Source organism: Heteronotia binoei, chromosome 16 (genome assembly GCF_032191835.1).
Source record: "Heteronotia binoei isolate CCM8104 ecotype False Entrance Well chromosome 16, APGP_CSIRO_Hbin_v1, whole genome shotgun sequence".
Taxonomy (NCBI): Eukaryota; Metazoa; Chordata; class Lepidosauria; order Squamata; family Gekkonidae; genus Heteronotia; species Heteronotia binoei.
Window position 1 is genome coordinate 26,570,791 of NC_083238.1, and position 18,030 is coordinate 26,588,820.

Here is an 18,030-nt window from a genome sequence, read left to right on the forward strand (position 1 = left end):
GAACTGCACCTTTGACTAGTAAAAAGTATATATAAAAGTGTGTTGTTTTCTCAGGGATCCTTTTAGTTAAGTGTTTTGTATTTCTATCCAACATTCTGTTCCTGCACATGAAAATGTAACCTAGTGCAAGTCATAAAACAATATGAGTTTTTAAATAAAATGTTGATTGGAATGTCCAAAAGCTATGCACATCAACATGAACATTTAAGCATAAAACCAAAAACAATTTCCTTTTATTTAACAAAACCAAACATGAATTATTTTAGAATGTTGCAAATATCCCAGTATTTGCCGCATGTATCTACAATTCAGTTGCTTGATCAGAGCGTGGATCACACAGCAATTTCAATTTACAAATGTAACATTAACTGGACAGGAAGCGCATCTGTTAACTGAGGATTCTGCTGTCTGTGCATTGATGCTCAATTGCATAGATCTACCTTCAGTATAATTTAATTCTGTGGCTACAGAAGTTTGTACAAATGATAAAACTATTTCACTGACATTGTGTAATTAAAACTGATTTTATAGTACACAAATCACTATCACCTCTTACTATCTGCAGAAAGCGAAGTTTGTTTTTCCTTCCCTACATTTATTCTCCTGAATTTTAAAAGTTATCTAGCCCATTAAAAAAATACTGCTTTTCTAAGTATTGAGAAGAGAAACATTTATACATGTACGTAAGAGTTCTATTGCTTTGACCTCTTTACATATTTGCATACTAGTTCAAATATAATTTTGGCTGTTTTGTGCCGATGCTGCTCTCCCTCGAGAATCTTCAAGACCCACCAAATCCCATAATGCTTTGCTATGCCAGAAAATAAATATCAGCAGGCAGAGTTTTCACTACTTCTCAGAGAAGCAGCAACTCCAGTACTGTTTGTCAGCAAACACTGATTCTCAGATGCATCAACAGTAGATCAGACACTGATAACCTTTGCTGACACACCCCTTTCCTTTCTTCAACTCTTTTTGCTGTTAGATTTGCAGACAGAAGGGAGTGGGATATGCCACTAAGACATGGAGCTCTGAATGAAAGATTTAATATTTATTCACAGCACGTCCCCCCAACCCCGACTTCTCTCCCAGGCTGTGTGAATTGCCCCTGATCTAGAACAGAAGCCACCAAAGCACTCACAATGCTGTTCAGATTCTTCTGTACTGTTTATCACCAGGCATGTCCTGCAAACTGCCGTCTTTCGCATGTTGCAAGGGCCACTGTTAAATGTGTTGCATCGGTAAGGCGCTTTTGTGAGGCTGGGGTTTGGGGGGGTTTTTTTGCAATATTTTCTACAAAGTCATACGACATCAATAAAGTAACTGCTAGAGGCTTTCTATTGTATTCCCCCTGCTGCTAGAAAATACACTTGAACACGCATCTTCAGGTGCTACAAGATCCATCCAAAGGCAAGCTCCTTGAAGTCCCATTGGCTTTTATTGAAAAAAGTAAACATATTTAAGCCCCCCCCCCACCTCAATAAAATCAATGAGATTTAGACTTTTTTTGCCCAAACTGTGGCAGGATCTTACCCTTTGCTGTTAACTGAATAAAGGAAAAAGTTGCATAAAATGACATTCCAGAGAGCATCCTGCTAACCTACAGTATTTCATTTCAATGTAACAAACTAAGGCATCAGATGGCAGAGTTATTAAATGGTATACATACATTTGTGAGCATCGTTATTAGGCAGTTATAAACATTAAGAATCGCATAGGCTGGCATTATTCAGCACGTTGCAGCACATCATTCACTGTGGGTAAACTGACCTGTTTGATTATCATGGTGGCAAACTCATTTGCTCCATGTTTTAAGCTCTGAAGCAGTATTTTCAGCTTTAAAGACAAAAACATATTGCTATAAATTATATATTCTCTTTCCCAGGCCCAAGGCCCCACGTGAAGTTTCTGTGTTCCACTTTGACAATATATACCCCAACACGACCCCGCATTTACAAATACTCTTCAGCAATATGCAGTTCACTTTGAAGTAGGTCTATGCAGTGGAGATTAAAGTGCAAAGTATTTGGCATGGAATCCTAGTGATTGTCGTATCTTGCTTCTATGGCCACTGAGGAATCAAGACTGGATCTCCCATTGATGGCAACAATATTTAATGGAGGACCAACCTGAAAGAGAAAAAAGATAGTCATTAAGGTCACAAAAGCAAGCCGGCCCTAGGAGGTTAACCAGTTCCAGAGATGCTCCTCGATCATATGAAAATGATAAATATTAGACCTGTCCACAAACACACACACACACATATATATTTCATGCATTTATATCCTGAATTTCTATAGAAGAGGATGTAGTTTAATATCACATATGAACATCTGGAGCTGCCCTACTGAGTCAGACAATGATGGGTGGCTTTGTGTTGGGTTTGGATGCCAAGATGCCATTCTGTCAACATGGTGGAAGCTCCTCTGGCAGAACAGTTTTTTCCATCAGCAAAGGGAGGGATGTTTTTGCCCTTCTACTGCAGATCCACAGTTTACTCCCTAAACTGTTTCATTGTGACCACTGATGCAGGGAATAAGTTCCTTGGTAACACGACAACTGTGAAGTGGATCATCGCTGAAGAAGAATACGGTTGGGTGAGTGGGCGTCAACGTGGCAGATGCGGTTCAATGTGGCCAAGTGCAAAGTAATGCACATTGGGGCCAAGAATCCCAGCTACAAATACAAGTTGATGGGGTGTGAACTGGCAGAGACTGACCAAGAGAGAGATCTTGGGGTCGTGGTAGATAACTCACTGAAAATGTCAAGACAGTGTGCGTTTGCAATAAAAAAGGCCAACGCCATGCTGGGAATTATTAGGAAGGGAATTGAAAACAAATCAGCCAGTATCATAATGCCCCTGTATAAATCGATGGTGCGGTCTCATTTGGAGTACTGTGTGCAGTTCTGGTCGCCGCACCTCAAAAAGGATATTATAGCATTGGAGAAAGTTCAGAAAAGGGCAACTAGAATGATTAAAGGGCTGGAACACCTTCCCTATGAAGAAAGGTTGAAACACTTAGGGCTCTTTAGCTTGGAGAAACGTCGACTGAGGGGTGACATGATAGAGGTTTACAAGATAATGCATGGGATGGAGAAAGTAGAGAAAGAAGTACTTTTCTCCCTTTCTCACAATACGAGAACTCGTGGGCATTCGATGAAATTGCTGAGCAGACAGGTTAAAACGGATAAAAGGAAGTACTTCTTCACCCACAGGGTGATTAACATGTGGAATTCACTGCCACAGGAGGTGGTGGCAGCCACAAGCATGGCCACCTTCAAGAGGGGGTTAGATAAAAATATGGAGCAGAGGTCCATCAGTGGCTATTAGCCACAGTGTGTATGTGTGTGTGTATATATATATATATATATTTGGCCGCTGTGTGACACAGAATGTTGGACTGGATGGGCCATTGGCCTGATCTAACATGACTTCTCTTATGTTCTTATGTACGGTGAGTATGATATCGGTTGCTACTAACCATCACCTAGACGCAGCTGTCGTCTAAAAAAAAGTTCAAAGCACACTAAATAGTATAACTTTGATGGGATTTTTAAACCACATTGCTTAAAGCCATTTTCCCCATTAACTTTGGACCAATGTGTTAGGTTCATGTTTTAATTTTAAAAGTGAAAGCTTGAAGAAGATTTGATCTTTAAATACACACAAGCTTGAATTCACAGGTGCAATGTCTCAGTCCTTCGCACACTGGTGGTTTGTAAATGTGAAAAACAGAAAACCTCTTCAGCGGAGAGCCAGTTTGGTGTAGTGGTTAAGTGTGCGGACTCTTATCAGGGAGAACCGGGTTTGATTCCCCACTCCTCCACTTGCACCTGCTAGCATGGCCTTGGGTCAGCCACAGCTCTGGCAGAGGTTCTGAGACTCTTCAGAGTGGAGGGCGGGATATAAATCCAATATCTTATTTACCTCACAGGGTATCTGTTGTGGGGGAGGAAGGGAAAGGAGATTGTGAGCCACTCTGAGACTCTTCGGAGTGGAGGGTGGGATATAAATCCAATATCTTCATCTACCTCACAGGGTGTCTGTTGTGGGGGAGGAAGGGAAAGGAGATTGTGAGCCACTCTTTCGAGTGGAGGGAGGGATATAAATCCAATATCTTCATCTACCTCACAGGGTGTCTGTTGTGGGGGAGGAAGGGAAAGGAGATTGTGAGCCGCTCTGAGACTCTGCGGAGTGGAGGGCGGGATATAAATCCAATATCATCATCTTCTTCAAATGCACTTTTATCAAGTTTCTGAATTGACCAGTGGCCATATAGGAAAGCTGATCTGCAAACACATTTCAATCTTCTTGCCCTTTACAATGCATGTGCGATTTCAACCTGACAGAGAGCTGGAACACTTGATGGAAATATTCTAGAGAAAAATACTTTCAAACTCCTACCTCATTTGACCCACTTGGTTAGCAATTACTGTGGGGCTTTATTCAAAAGGAATAAACTGCAGCACAAAAGGCCAGAGTTTGGCTCTGCACCCTAACAAGTTATTAAAGAAAAAAAAATGTTTGGCTGACCAAAGCAGCAATTTTTGCCTAGCTTCTTGAATGCTTGGCTCACACAGAGAGCACCTGACAGACCTTTTACTGGCTTAACGCAACTTTGCAATTGAAATACAAGTTGAATGTTCTTTCAACTGCACTTCACACATGTGCATCTGGGTATTTCTGGTTTGCTGACATTACAGTTAAATCCTTTCTTTGTAGTCGGTCTTGTTTTAAAAAATTAAAAGCAACATTTTAAAGATATTGCCTGACTTCATCTTCACAGCATTTACTTAAAAATAAATTTGATGCCACACTTTTCTCACTGTAGCTTCACTTCCTCATATTTGTTAGAAGCACAGTTCTCATGAAATTTATTTTAAATAAATTAACTGTCTTCTGCAACAGAAACTGAAGAAAGCCTGAAACATCTTCTGTTTAAAAGAAAGATGAACCTGGATTCGCCAATATGGCCTACATTATTGAATAGTATGTGGTAACAAAATAAATTTTAATTCAAACTTTCATTGAGAGCCATGGATACGAAAATTAATCATGCAAAAGCCCTCAAGGTCTTATTTTTTTTTAAGGTTGTTGGGAAATATGCAGTTCTTGACACAGGGCACAACTTAAGGTCATTCCTAAACCTTTGCTAAACTGATTGACAAAAAGATTCCTGCTCATGATACATGTAGGAGAACATGTAATAAGCACAGAAAAGTATCATTTTTCACAGCCATTTTTCCTTTCATAATAAAAATGATGATGAGGAAGAAGATATTGGATTGATATTCCACCCTTCACTCTGACACTCAGAGTCCCAGAGTGGCTTACAATCTCCTTTACTTCCTCCCCCACAACAGACACCCTGTGAGGTAAAGAGGTCTCACAGAAGCTGCCCTTTCAAGGACAACTCTGTGAGAGCTATGGCTGACCCCAAGGCCATTCCAGCAGCTGCAAGTGGAGAAGTAGGGAATCAAACCCGGTTCTCCCAGATAAGAGTCCACGCACTCCCAGATAAGAGTCCACGTCAAATCAAGGATAGTACAACCCCATTACGCACAGCCCCCTAATCTCCCTAACGGTACAACTGAAAAGTCACATTCCCGTGAGATTCTCTCATCACAACTTATGCTGGTGGTAACTGCTATGGTGATTTTGAGATAAACACTGTAAATCCATTATCATCGATTTAATGATTGGGGGGGGGGGAGGAGAGAGAGAGAGAGAGAAAAACCCCTCACCCTTCTCAGCTTGGCAGCAGCTTCTCCAGAGCGGATTGCAGTCAGCAAGCTCTGATGGATTTGTTCTGGGTCAGGGCGCTGAAGTGTTGCACCAGCGCTTTTCTCAAAGACAGCAGTTGTTGGGCGGCCAGATAAAGAGGGCACCTGCTGGCTTTGCTCGCTGCTTGCGCAACTGTTTTCCTGTTGGAAGTAAAAACAACAACATTGCTCCCAGCAAAATGACATCCTTTGTTAGTGCTACGCCGGCGTTCCGAATCGCCTCCTTCCCAAGAAAGAACACCACTCTAGCAAGGAGAATCCTAGCCTGGCTACACACCATTCAGCAGAGAAGCAGCAGACACAACGCGCTTCCCCCTCCCTTCCGGAAACAACACTCAGCTCAACCGCCAGCTCCTTGGAGACTGCAGAAGAGAGGTGGAAGGACATGCCGGCCCGTGTCACCCGCCAGAATAGGGGCCACCCAACTTTCTCTTTAATGAAAGCTACTTCTTAGGAGTGACAAATATCCTGAGCTACTTCTCTCTCCCCCACCCCAGCCAGTTACCGAGTTTCGTTCTGTCCTAGAAACGGAACATGGACGACTAGGAAGAGCACCAGAAATAAAAGTATCACCTCAGCAGCACAACAAAGAAAAAACTTACGAGATAAAAGTCCAGAGCAGGTCTTTTTGTGATCTTTTCCCAGGTCTTCTCAAGAATGTGAGACATTCTATTCTGCAACAGCCAGCCAACAGTAGTTCATGAGCTACCTCAGTCAGGGACTCTTAGGCTAGAGGAATAAGGGCCACTGGGCAATCGCATCACTTCCATCCAAGCAAGATGGGAATGGCATAGGAAAAATCAGGCTGGCCCAATTAGAATAATAATAATAAGGTATTGGATTGATATCCAGGCCTTCACTCTGAATCTGAGCAGCTCACAATCTCCTTTACCTTCCTCCCGCACAACAGACACCCTGTGAGGTGGGTGGGGCTGGAGAGGGCTCTCCCAGCAGCTGCCCTTTCAAGGACAACTGCTGCGAGAGCTATGGCTGACCCAAGGCCATTCCAGCAGCTGCAAGTGGAGGAGTGGAGAATCAAACCCGGTTCTCCCAGACAAGAGTCCGCAAATTTTACCATTACACCAAACTGGCTCTCAGATATAAGTCTGAGAGATTCTATCACAATCATTTCCTCCCTTTTCCTTGCATGTCCTGTCATTTCAGTTTGTAAGTCATCGCAATGGGCTCTCCTCTGTTGACATGAGCAGTTTGGAACACCACTGTACATAAAGCCCAATATAATAAACACCACCACTGCTAATACTCATCATTTGAATTTCATTTTGGAAATTGCCTGGGAAAGATGACATATCCACCAGTTTATCAAAGTGAGATGATATTTTAAAAAACAAAGCACAAAATGGGTGCCTACCACATAGAAAACCCCCAAACCCACTGGTATTATTACCTTCTCTGCCATGTTCTGCTGCAACCTGCCTGTTGGGCTTTGCAAAGGAGAATGATTCTTCATCTTAGGGTTGGACGTTGGTGAAGGAAGGTCAAAAGAGGATTGTTCTTGTAACATCCCGCTTGGACTGGTTTTACTGAATGACTGGGATCGCTTAACTGCTGATGACACAGCAAGAGCAAAAGGGGAGGGCCTAGAACTAGAATAGGGTTGTGGCAAAAGAAAACTCTTAATAGTTCTCAGGTTTGATGAAGAAGGCTGAGTGGGGGGAAGATACAGAGGCTTAGGCAGTTTTACGGGAAAAGTGGGGACATCTGTTTTTTTCTCATTATGACCATTTTCAGCCTTTTCCTCCACCAACTGGGAAGGAACGCTGACTGTTCTAGGAAACGGAAAAGATGTCTGATCTGGCGACGCTGTTTTCTTTTCTGTCGCTAAGCTTTTAGCTTCATTTTGAGTAGGGCTGCTCACAGAACTACTTCTTGCAATTGCTGATGTTACATAATGGCTTGATGCCCTCTTTTGCATCTGCAAATAAAAAGTGCTTGGCTTTGCCATAGGACTTAACATACTCGGTTTTTCACGCACCACAGGTGGCAAAAAACTTTTATTTTCTGTGCTTAGCACCAACGGAACAATTGCATGATCTGGATTAGGTTTGGAATGTTCTGCTCCCATTTTCTTGCCTTGGGCATTAGAGAGAGCAACGGTGGCATTATTACCAACACTGCATGTTTTAGGAAGGAGATCATTCCCCAGCAACACAACTTCTTGTGTAAACTCAGGCCCCGTTTGATTTGAGGTATTACAGACTTCTGTTTGTGTGCCGAATTCCTGGGAATTCTCCTTCTTGGGAGACATGGGCAAACAGGCTGCTTCTTGGTCCTCCACAGTGTCTGAGTCCCAGTTCTTCAGTACTTCCAGAGATTTTGGAGGCACTATTTTATAGGTAGTCATTCCAATTTTGGGTATATAGTCTCTTGTAATCTCATTGGAAGGTTTTGGCTTAGGGGCTGAGTGTTGCTGATAAAGCGGGTAACCCTTTGTAGGAGAAGTAACAGGACTTTGGACAACTCTCTGTGGTAGAATGTTATCTTCATTTGCACATACGTAGTTTTGATTGCTACTGGGATTTGCTTGGTCATGCATAGCTTGTTGTTTCAGAGAGCTGAGTTCTGTCAAAGTTCCTACAGTCTTCTGCACCTGGTATAGGAAGTCTGAGGACTTATTCTCCAGAGCTGATCTAGGCGTATGGGTTAAACCTTTATGAGTGCTTTGTTTGCTACCCTGAGGACTAGGATTCTCACTCAGTTCAGTCTGAGCAAAACTGTTAGCAGATGGGGTTGTCTGAATAGCAACATCTTGAGTCTTTACTGGCTCCAAGTTGGACTGTTCCAGACCCCGTAAAAGTGCTTGCGGACTGCGCTCCTGAGTGATGTCACTTTGGTAAGTTTGGCAGTTTGAGATATTTTCTGCTCCAAGCTTGTTGCTATCTTCCGAGTCAGTCTTGCTTTCTTCTGTCATCACTGGCAGACATTTTGAACCCTCTTGACCTTTTTTAAAAAAATGGAATTTAGAAATATTAGGATGTAAACCTTATTTATTTTAATTGTTTGAATACTGCATTATGCATTTTCATTTAAATCCTACATGGAATGGACTTTTCTAATGGTGCAATGTTTTTTGGAAACTACAAAGATCCATTAGTACTAATTAGAAGAATTAATATTCCAAGAATCATTGGTAGCAAACTCCCTTAGGTGAACCACACTCAATAGTACACTTACATTAAATTACAGAAATCACTGTCGAAATTATCTATAACTAAAAGAAGGGGGGGGGGGAGAAACCCACCGCTTTTGCTCTGTGTCACCATTTAATTTGTTCTAAAGGAAGAGAAGCTCACCATTGTTTCGATTGGGCTGCAGCACTTCCAATGCTTTGTCATTCTCAAGTGCAGCTTTCCCGTGGTCTCTATGGCTGTCTCTACAAAACAAAAATGCAAATATGGCAGAGAATCTACTATCACAGAAAAGAGAAATACTGTGATTCTTCAAAAGCAAAAGCAACACAACCCCATCCCAAAAATGATAAATAGGGGCTATTAAATACATCTTGTGTGTTTTTATGTGCAAAGAGCCATCAAGTCCCAGCCAACTTATGTGCACCCCTAAAGTGGCAAGCTGCAGTACTGAGGTCCAAGCTCTGCTCACAACCAGAGTTCAATCCCGGCGGAAGCTGAGTTCAGGTAGCCGGCTCAAGTCTTCCATTCTTCCAAGGTCGGTAAAATGAACATAAGAGAAACCATGTTGGATCGGGCCAATGGCCCATCCAGTCCAACTCTCTGTGTCACACAGTGGCCAGAGTGTATACACACACACACACACACATATATATACACTGTGGCTAATAGTTGCTGGGGGTAAAGTGTAGATGACTGGAGAAGGTCATGGCAAACCACCCTGTAAAAGTCTGCCATGAAAACATCCTGATGTGACATCCCCGTGGATCATTAACAACCAGGGGCTTGCACAGGGGACTACCTTTACCTTTTAAAAGGGGTTTTCCAGGCAAGTGAAAAACAGAGATGATTTCCACTGCTTTCCTCTGCAGAGTCTTCCTTGGTGCTCTCCCCAAGTACTGACCCTGCTTAGCTTCTGAGATCTGTCAAGATCAGGCTCCACCATGCTGCCTTCCCTCCCAAATAAATCTCAGAAACTCAAAAAAAGAAGCACTGCTATGAAAAACTCTGTATATGCTGAACATACGGCCTTCTCTTGTACAGCAGAAATATATTTGATTTTCTCAATCTTCTAATATTCAAAGTATTTGGCATATAGAGATTATGCAACAGTAACTAGGACCACCTTGCAGACACCTCACATTTGGCAATAATTGCAAGAATATTTTCCTGGAAGTAACCCTCATTGACAATATGGGGCTTACATCTGAGTAGACATGCTTAATTCTGCTCCCATTACTCCCTTCCAGCAACAAAATGATGAGTAGCAATACATTTCTGAGTTTTCCCCCTTCCCTTCAAGTATTAAATCTCACACACTTACTTGTTATATGCAGTTGTGTCTTCTTTTTCTTTTTCCCTGGAGGTTCGCCCATCACCTCCAATAGCAATGCCAGAATCTGAAGCTGCCAATGAAGCAGACTCTTTTTTCCCAGGACTGAGCGGTACATCAGGAGCAAGACTGGAGGTCGAAAACTCTTGAGTCCTGAGAAACGTGTCAGCGCTCTCTTCATGCATCTCCTCCTTTTCATCAATCTCCTCCAAGCTAAATTCAGAGTCTATGTCAGCTACGCTCCCAAGAAAAACACAGAAATACAAGATGAAAGAAAAATAAGAATACAAAAAGTATGCTTTAAGAAAGCAAACGACGGTGGTGAGTCCAGGTTCTGGGGCTCCCTCAAGAGAGATGCTCTCTGATGGACACTGCTTCCTTCTCTTCTCTGTCATTACCACAAAAAAAAGACAACAGGCAGCTGCTACTGCTGTTTTCCATCTTGACTTGACCACCAAGCAGCAGGAAGAAGGCAGACAGGCAAGGATGTGGTGATTTCTGCTTGCTGCTACCACTGCCATTTATTTGCTGCTTCATACATGTGGATTTGTACAGATGGCTGCCAAAACAAGTCATTCGCTTTCTCCCTCTGCAGAATGCCAAGGAGATGGGGGAAGCCCCACCAGAGAGGACAGGAAGGTGGTTACTGCTGTTTCTCTTCAGTGGCAACATCAGGTATCAACAATGCATCTTTCCCAGTTGCTGGGGCCTGGGTGGCTTTTTAAGGATGCCAGCCCCAACTAATCCACTAAGAAGATGCATATTGCTTAGAATTCTGATACAGTTATAGATATCACAGAGATCAGGAGACAGAATGTAAAACAGATCGATATGTTTTGTTCTTGTGAGGTAAAGTACTAGTTTCTGAGGGAAGCTTATGTAAATAGGAGGAGGGGAGGAAGACAGCTTGGCATGAATACCTTTGCCATAACATCTTTTCATTTACTTAATCATAAGAGAATTAACACATCACCAGTTCTCACTGCATTTTGACTTTCTGTACCGCTTCACATTTATAATATATTTAGTGAAGCTCACGGGGGCAATGTGGGGGAACAGAGTATCTGGAAGCAGCACAATCAAAATACTGGGGAAAGGTCAGATCTCCCCACCCCAGCTTTTTCTGGGTTTTCCTCCTTTCCCCTTAATAAACCCTCTTCACAATGCATTTGACATAAAATACCAAGTATACGTGCACAAGAGATGTTGCATAAACAGACACGTAAAGAAAGTCATTGCAAGAAGCCTTTGACCTGAATCAACATGATAGTATTCCATCTTGCATTTCTGTGAGTGCAAAATAATGGTGCAAAAGTATCTTTCTGTATCAAAGATTTCAGGTTTTCACGGCTGGTAACATCATTAGGGTTTGTAGAATCTTTCGGGATCAAGTGCCGTGTTCTACTGGAGAAAGTTTTCCTTCCAGACGTCTGGAAGGAAAACTTTCTCCAGTAGAACACGGCACTTGATCCCGAAAGATTCTACAAACCCTAATATCTTTCTATAGCCTGCCTCCTTGAATGAAATCACATTAGAGCTCTAAATCAGGCTGCAACAACTACCCTGAACAGTCTCCTGAACACAGCAATACAAACAGAATAGTATGAAATACAACTTTCCTTCCGCAACCCACTGCATTAAAAATGAAAATTACACTAAAGTTATCCTCGAAACTGTAATCTGGATGGACCCATTCTCACACGCCACTTGAAAGTCCTTGCTTTCCTAACTAGCACCCATAACGATGAAAGCGTGCGTAATCTCAGTAAAATTAATTCTGCAAGACAAAATAGGACAACCACCTACATTTAAGAGAAACTTCAGATTCATCTGGGATATCAGCATTACCCAAAAGTTTAGTTGTATCTGAGCTCTGCTGCCCATTGCTTTGATCAGGACTGGCTGGCTCAAATCGGTACGTGGCACAGGATGGTGGTGGAGTTCCGGTTAGGTCAACTACTTTGTCTAAGAAGCAGGTTAGGAAACAATACAATGGATTTATTAGCAGTAAATCTGAACAATGAAAAATGAGAAAGGAAAAGCAGAAAAGCAACAATGCAGGTGTTAGTTGATTGTGTTAAACATATGCACTATGTTATGTCAATAGGGCTTGCAGCATTTATTTGATTTATCGGTTAACGGATTTTAAAACTTTTGATTTATTAGATGGACTTAATTTAATCTGGGAGTTTTAAAAATGTATTTAAATTAATCAACAAGATGACCCCATGGAAAATGTTACATGCACACACAAAAACTCACTGTTGAACATAATTGTAACTTGATGCAAGGGTTTTTTTTTGGTGGCATAGCTGTGGAAAGGCATGGTCTTTTATTTAAGCAAAGACTGTGCTTTAAAAAGCAAACACACACATACAAACACACAACAGTGCTAGGCAACATCTTAGAAGAGGTATTCTTTCTACCCACTCACACAGGAGGGAATGCCTCTTCTAAAATGTGACTGCTACGCATCATGCAGGGATCCTCTAAAAACAAAGATGACTACAGTTTTATGTATAAGCAAACGCAAGCAGATATCAAGCAGTTGGCTAAAAATATCTAATTAAGCAAGTTTTTTAAAAAAAAACCTGAGCAACATGTGAGAGACAAAGTTAGTATGATGGGATGACTCCTACTGTCATCTCTAAAGTTGTTGGAGGGGTCTGCTTTTTAATGAAGATGGAGTATGCAGGTGAGGGCAGCTAAACCTTGGATCCTTCTCCATTTTACCTTGCAGGGCTCTGGTGCTTTCAGCATTCTTCCTCCAGATCACTGACTTCTGGTAGCAGAGTCAGGCTGGAGAAAAATTCTTAAAGCAACAGAATACAGCCAAGTAAGGTTTGGAAGAGGCAATGTGTGGTTTTGTTAACCTAGCTACCCCCTCCTCCCAACTGTATCTGATTTGCACCTTACATTTGAATGCATTTTTACCTGATGGGGTGCTAAAATCCAGCCCCTAACTTATCTTGGGATCTTTAAAGTGCGTGTGCTGATCAGGAATGAGAAAACAATGTTTCCCTTCCCAAATTTCAAAGCAAAGGGTCAATACTGAAAAACAAACAAACCCTAATCAGCATGGCTGCAGGGGCTAACTAGGACTGCAGGGGGAGCCACAACCAAAGCTCTTCCAAGTTACTGGTCAGATGTTTGCACATGAGGGATCCCTGAAGAGAACAGCTTTTTTTGTTTCCTATCCCTTATAATCCATTCCTGGGACAACTGAAAACTCATGAGAAAATGCCCTTTCTCCCCCAGGACTGCAATCAGAATGAAAGTGCCACAGTTTAATAACTCCTTCTCACCTGCAAGTGCTAGATGCAATAAATCATCTAAATGTGAGATGGCCAGGGCAAAACAGCAACACACATGAGATTTGTTTTAGTATTTTAGAAAAATAATCTTCCCTGATTATTGGCTGTGTGGGAAAGAGGTGAACAAAAAGGGAGATGAATGAGTGGTGCGAAAGGAAGAAGAAAAGGAAGAGGAGATGGGGGAGATGATCTGGAGGCAGAGAATAAACAGAGACACAAGTATTTTTTAAAAATGTAAGGAGAACGCCATGATAAGCACTATGATTATGTAGAGGCATCGGAAAAGAGAAGTAAATGCTCCTATAGTAGGTATTATGCCCTATCTAGCTTATAAGACGGTGTTTTTTATATTTATTGTGTTTGCTCTTATCAATATAATATTAAGTAGGTCACTACCATTCTGCTTTTATGGCCTGGGAACTGAACAGAGAAGTGACACAGAGACACTAAATTGAAGGCAGCACTTGAACCTTCTAGAGTCAAATAAACTTCTCTGTGTGCTTAACTTGCAAAGGAAGAGTTGAGTCTCAAATTTCTTCTTGAAATTCCAAATGCGAGCAAGATATGGGGGTGCGCAGATGGAATTACAAACATGTCAAGCACCAGAAGAATGCCTGAGGCTTAAGTGGGTACCCAGTCCCACCCTCCCAACATGATTAATGTTTGCACCCCCTGATTCTACAGTATTACTATGATACTACTTTAGCGTGTTCGTCAAGCTTTGACTGCCTTTAAAACTACCCCTAGGAATTCCAAACTTTATGCAGCTTTTTTGGACCTTAAAGGGGCATTCGACTCTGTAGATAGAGAGCGACTATGGATTAAACGCCATCAACTGGGCATTGATAAGAGACTTCTCAAACTAATCATAACTCTACATTCCTCTACCACTTGCCAAATCAAAACTTCCAACTACTGGGGAACTGATGCCTAAAATTCCCTTCAATAAAGGAGTTAAACAAGGATGCATACTTGCTCCTTTTTTATTCAATCTATTTCTCAATGATTTGGCTCCTGTACTAACAGAAGTAGACTGCCACCCCCCAAAATTGGGCTCAACGCGCATACCCATCTTGCTATACACGGATGACACAGTACTCCTTTCTCGTACGAGGGTTGGGCTTAGACGACTGTTGAATAGATGTCTGGTGTTTTTTTTTCAAAAAAACAAACGGCATCTAAATTACGAAAAATCTAAGATTCTGGTTTTTGCTAAGTCTTGTAAAATCCACAAATGGATATTCGATGGGAAAGAAATAGAACAGGTCAGGAATTTAAAATACCTAGGTCTCAATTACAGTTACAATATGTCCTGGTCATGTCACCGTAAATCTGCAGCTAACTTAGCATCCATTACTGCATCAGCCATTTCCCGGTTTTTCTTTAATAGAGGCAACCAGTTTGTTCCAGTGGCTTTAAAAAATCTATAAGGCCAAAGTAATCCTGCCGTTATTGTATGGAATTTAACTTGGATTAGTGCCTCTGAGTCTGATATCGAAAGAGTTCAGTCCAAATTTGCTAGGAAAATTATGGGCCTACAATGCTGTGTCTCATATGCCACTCTTTGTCTAGAAACAGGCCTCAATATGTTAGAAACTAGAGCATGGCTTATATCAATCAAATATTGGCTACGTGTGCACTATTCTGCCAACTGTGGGAGTTATTTATATCAAATGCTGTCTGAATCCTCCTCGTCCAAATGGATTTCCTGCATAGAGAGGAAAATAATCACCTTAGGTTTGTCTATGGATTCTCTTTACATGCTTCCTCTTACAAATGCATACTATGTAATTAAACGCAGAATTTTAGATAATGAATTACAAAAACCAATAAGGACTGCGAACAAATCTTGCTCCCCTCTGAATTTTGGAATTTCCCCAACTATTGGTCATCTGCCTTATTTATCAACTCTCCATGTTCCAAAATTGCGCAGAGCATTTACCCTTGCTAGATGCAATACAATCCCATCAACAGTTACCTATAGTAGATACGAAAAAATCCCACTTTCATTAAGACTATGTATATGTAATTTAAAACAAGTTGACTCATTGTCCCATATTCTTCTTTGTTGTCTCCTATATGATACTAAACGCCTTAGGTTTCTAGATCCAATTCTGTTCAATATGACCGGCTGCTCAGACGTTGTAAAGGTTTGCTGCCTTCTGAATGATTTTGTCATCTGAAATAACTGAAAGGGTTGCTTTATTCTTGAGTCTGGTAATCAAGGATCAATTGTCCAGTGTATAGCCGCATATAACTGTTTTATTATTTCTGTAGCTGTTTATTTGTTTATAATCTGATATATGCGAATAAAGGTTTTTGATTGATTGATTATTGCTTTAAAACTCATAAAAACCACTTTTTAAATTTTGTTAATTGGACTTTCAATTTGTACCCCTGCAACCTTGTGGTTGAGGAGATAAGATGGAATATTTTAAATAAATACACAAATAAAGGCAATCTATTGCCCAAAGGTGTACAAAAACCTGGGACTGACTCAGCACAGAAGCGCTTTCCTTCTGAAAAACTTATTTCTCTTCCTCTGGCAATATTTTTTAAAAGAACAGTTTTCAGAGTTGGCAAAAAAAAAAAAATATATTCCAGCCCCACTGCCTGCCTTTTCTTAGTACCTGCTCATTCTCCCACCTATTCTAAAAGCGGGTAAGGAAAGAGCTATAGCCAGGTATGGTAAAAGTAAATTTGAGAATAGATTCACAGAGAGTACAGTGTCTGTCAAGCAAGGAGTATAGGAATGTGCTTTATAAGAGACAATGTGAATGGGGTCAAGAAAAGGATGCAGGGAATTTGGGTGTGTGAGAGGAATTAGTTACAGAGCATCTTCCTTACTAAATACCACACAAAAAGTACCTGTTGGAGATGGTACTTCTGAATATCTTTCTCTGACACTTCCTTCTGTCTGAACTGATTCTGCTGACTCAGATCCTGAAATATTAATGCAAGTTTGGAAGTGGTTTCCTTTGATCCCCACATTACTCCAGAATTCAAACAACATTCATATACATTTCTTCCTCACTTAGAGCAAGCAGAAAACCAAATACATCTTTGTCAGAGATGAACTGATATCAAATTGTCAGTTTTTATATTCCCTCCCCCTCCTGTGGCATCCACTTCAAACGTCTGCCTTTTCTCTGAACATATTATTTAATGAGTCTGCCCAAAGTATATGTTTTTTTCTTAGAAGTTGCTAGGGCAATACTGACTAAAAGCTAAAGAACAAACTCTACAGTTATATAAATTCCCAAACAGATCCTCCATCTACAAAAGTAAACAGGAGCCTTGTGGCACTTTAAAAACTAATACAATTTTATTCCAGCATAAACTTTCATGGACTAGAGTCTACTTCTTCAGATGCAACAAGTGAATCCTACTTACGTGGACACTGTATGTAGAGCTATAAAAAAACAGCACAATAAAGGTGCCATGAAATGCAGGAAGTATTATACCTTGCGCTGCTTCTTGCATTTCTTAACCTCTTGGCCTTTTCATTCAGCCCTACAAAAATGGTAAGGATCCACTCATTACATCTGTTGCATTTTTATTAAGATGCCACAACACTCTCGTTTCTTTCTATCGCAAAAGACTAAACATGACTACTCTCTGGAATTACCATCTGTAAAGTACTACCTGTTGCGATACTGTTGTCACTTTGGCCTTTTCTGGGAGGTGGTGATGGTGCTTTGCGTTTTGCCCGTCTCAAGGAAGAGTTAACAGAGGATGTGCTGCTCAGCTGAAAAGAACCTGTTCTCACTCTTCCTATTGTTGAAAGCCCCTGGAGAACAACAAAGTAGAAACAGACATAACAGAAATATTAAACACTGCTGGAAGAGATTTCTTTCATTTTACAGAACAGTGGCTGTTCCACTGCTTCAGAGGATGGCATGTTGGTCTACCGTACAACAGCTAGATTCAAGTCCAGTAACACCTTAGAACCAGCAAGAGTGGGGGGGGGGGGGGTTACTACAAGCTTTCAAGAGACACAGTTCCCCTCACCCCCTCTATTTCATTCCTGTAAGACCCAGCAAGAAGAGTTCTTAAATGTGATAGAATGTTTGAATTTCAGTTGTGTGTGTTTGTGTGAGGGGGGGGGGGGACTCCCTTTTCTTCAGAACGTTTTCTAAAAACACAGATATAAAACTCAAATATAAAATCTATGAAATACACCTCAGAACAGAAGATCTAGTCTAATTACATAATACAGAAATCAATTCTAGCCAAGGCTTTTTTTTGAGCAGGAATGCAGTTCCAGCTGGCTTGGCACCAGGGGTGTGGTCTAATATGTAAATGAGTTCTTGCTGGGCTTTTTCTACACCCCCCCCCCCCGAAATTTCTAGCAGTGGCTGGAATACAATAACAGAGGTATCAAAGTTCTAAGTTGTCCCTTTGGTTACACAGGGTTTTAATCCTGTTAATCATATCTATGTGTGCAAGG

General features: G+C 41.2%; 1 protein-coding gene across 1 annotated transcript in view; it reads right to left on the bottom strand.

Moving 5' to 3' along the window:
• Positions 1-203: 203 nt before the first annotated feature.
• Positions 204-18,030, bottom strand: part of COBLL1 (cordon-bleu WH2 repeat protein like 1) — a 144,459-nt gene continuing 126,632 nt past the window's right edge. The window contains exons 8-15 of the mRNA XM_060257229.1: positions 17,226-17,370; positions 16,449-16,523; positions 12,073-12,231; positions 10,258-10,501; positions 9,099-9,178; positions 7,193-8,745; positions 5,746-5,925; positions 204-2,129 (exon numbers count right to left, since the gene is read on the bottom strand). Of these exons, the coding sequence (XP_060113212.1) occupies positions 2,040-2,129; positions 5,746-5,925; positions 7,193-8,745; positions 9,099-9,178; positions 10,258-10,501; positions 12,073-12,231; positions 16,449-16,523; positions 17,226-17,370 (2,526 nt within the window). The 3' untranslated portion in view covers positions 204-2,039. The remainder of the gene's footprint in view (positions 2,130-5,745; positions 5,926-7,192; positions 8,746-9,098; positions 9,179-10,257; positions 10,502-12,072; positions 12,232-16,448; positions 16,524-17,225; positions 17,371-18,030) is intronic.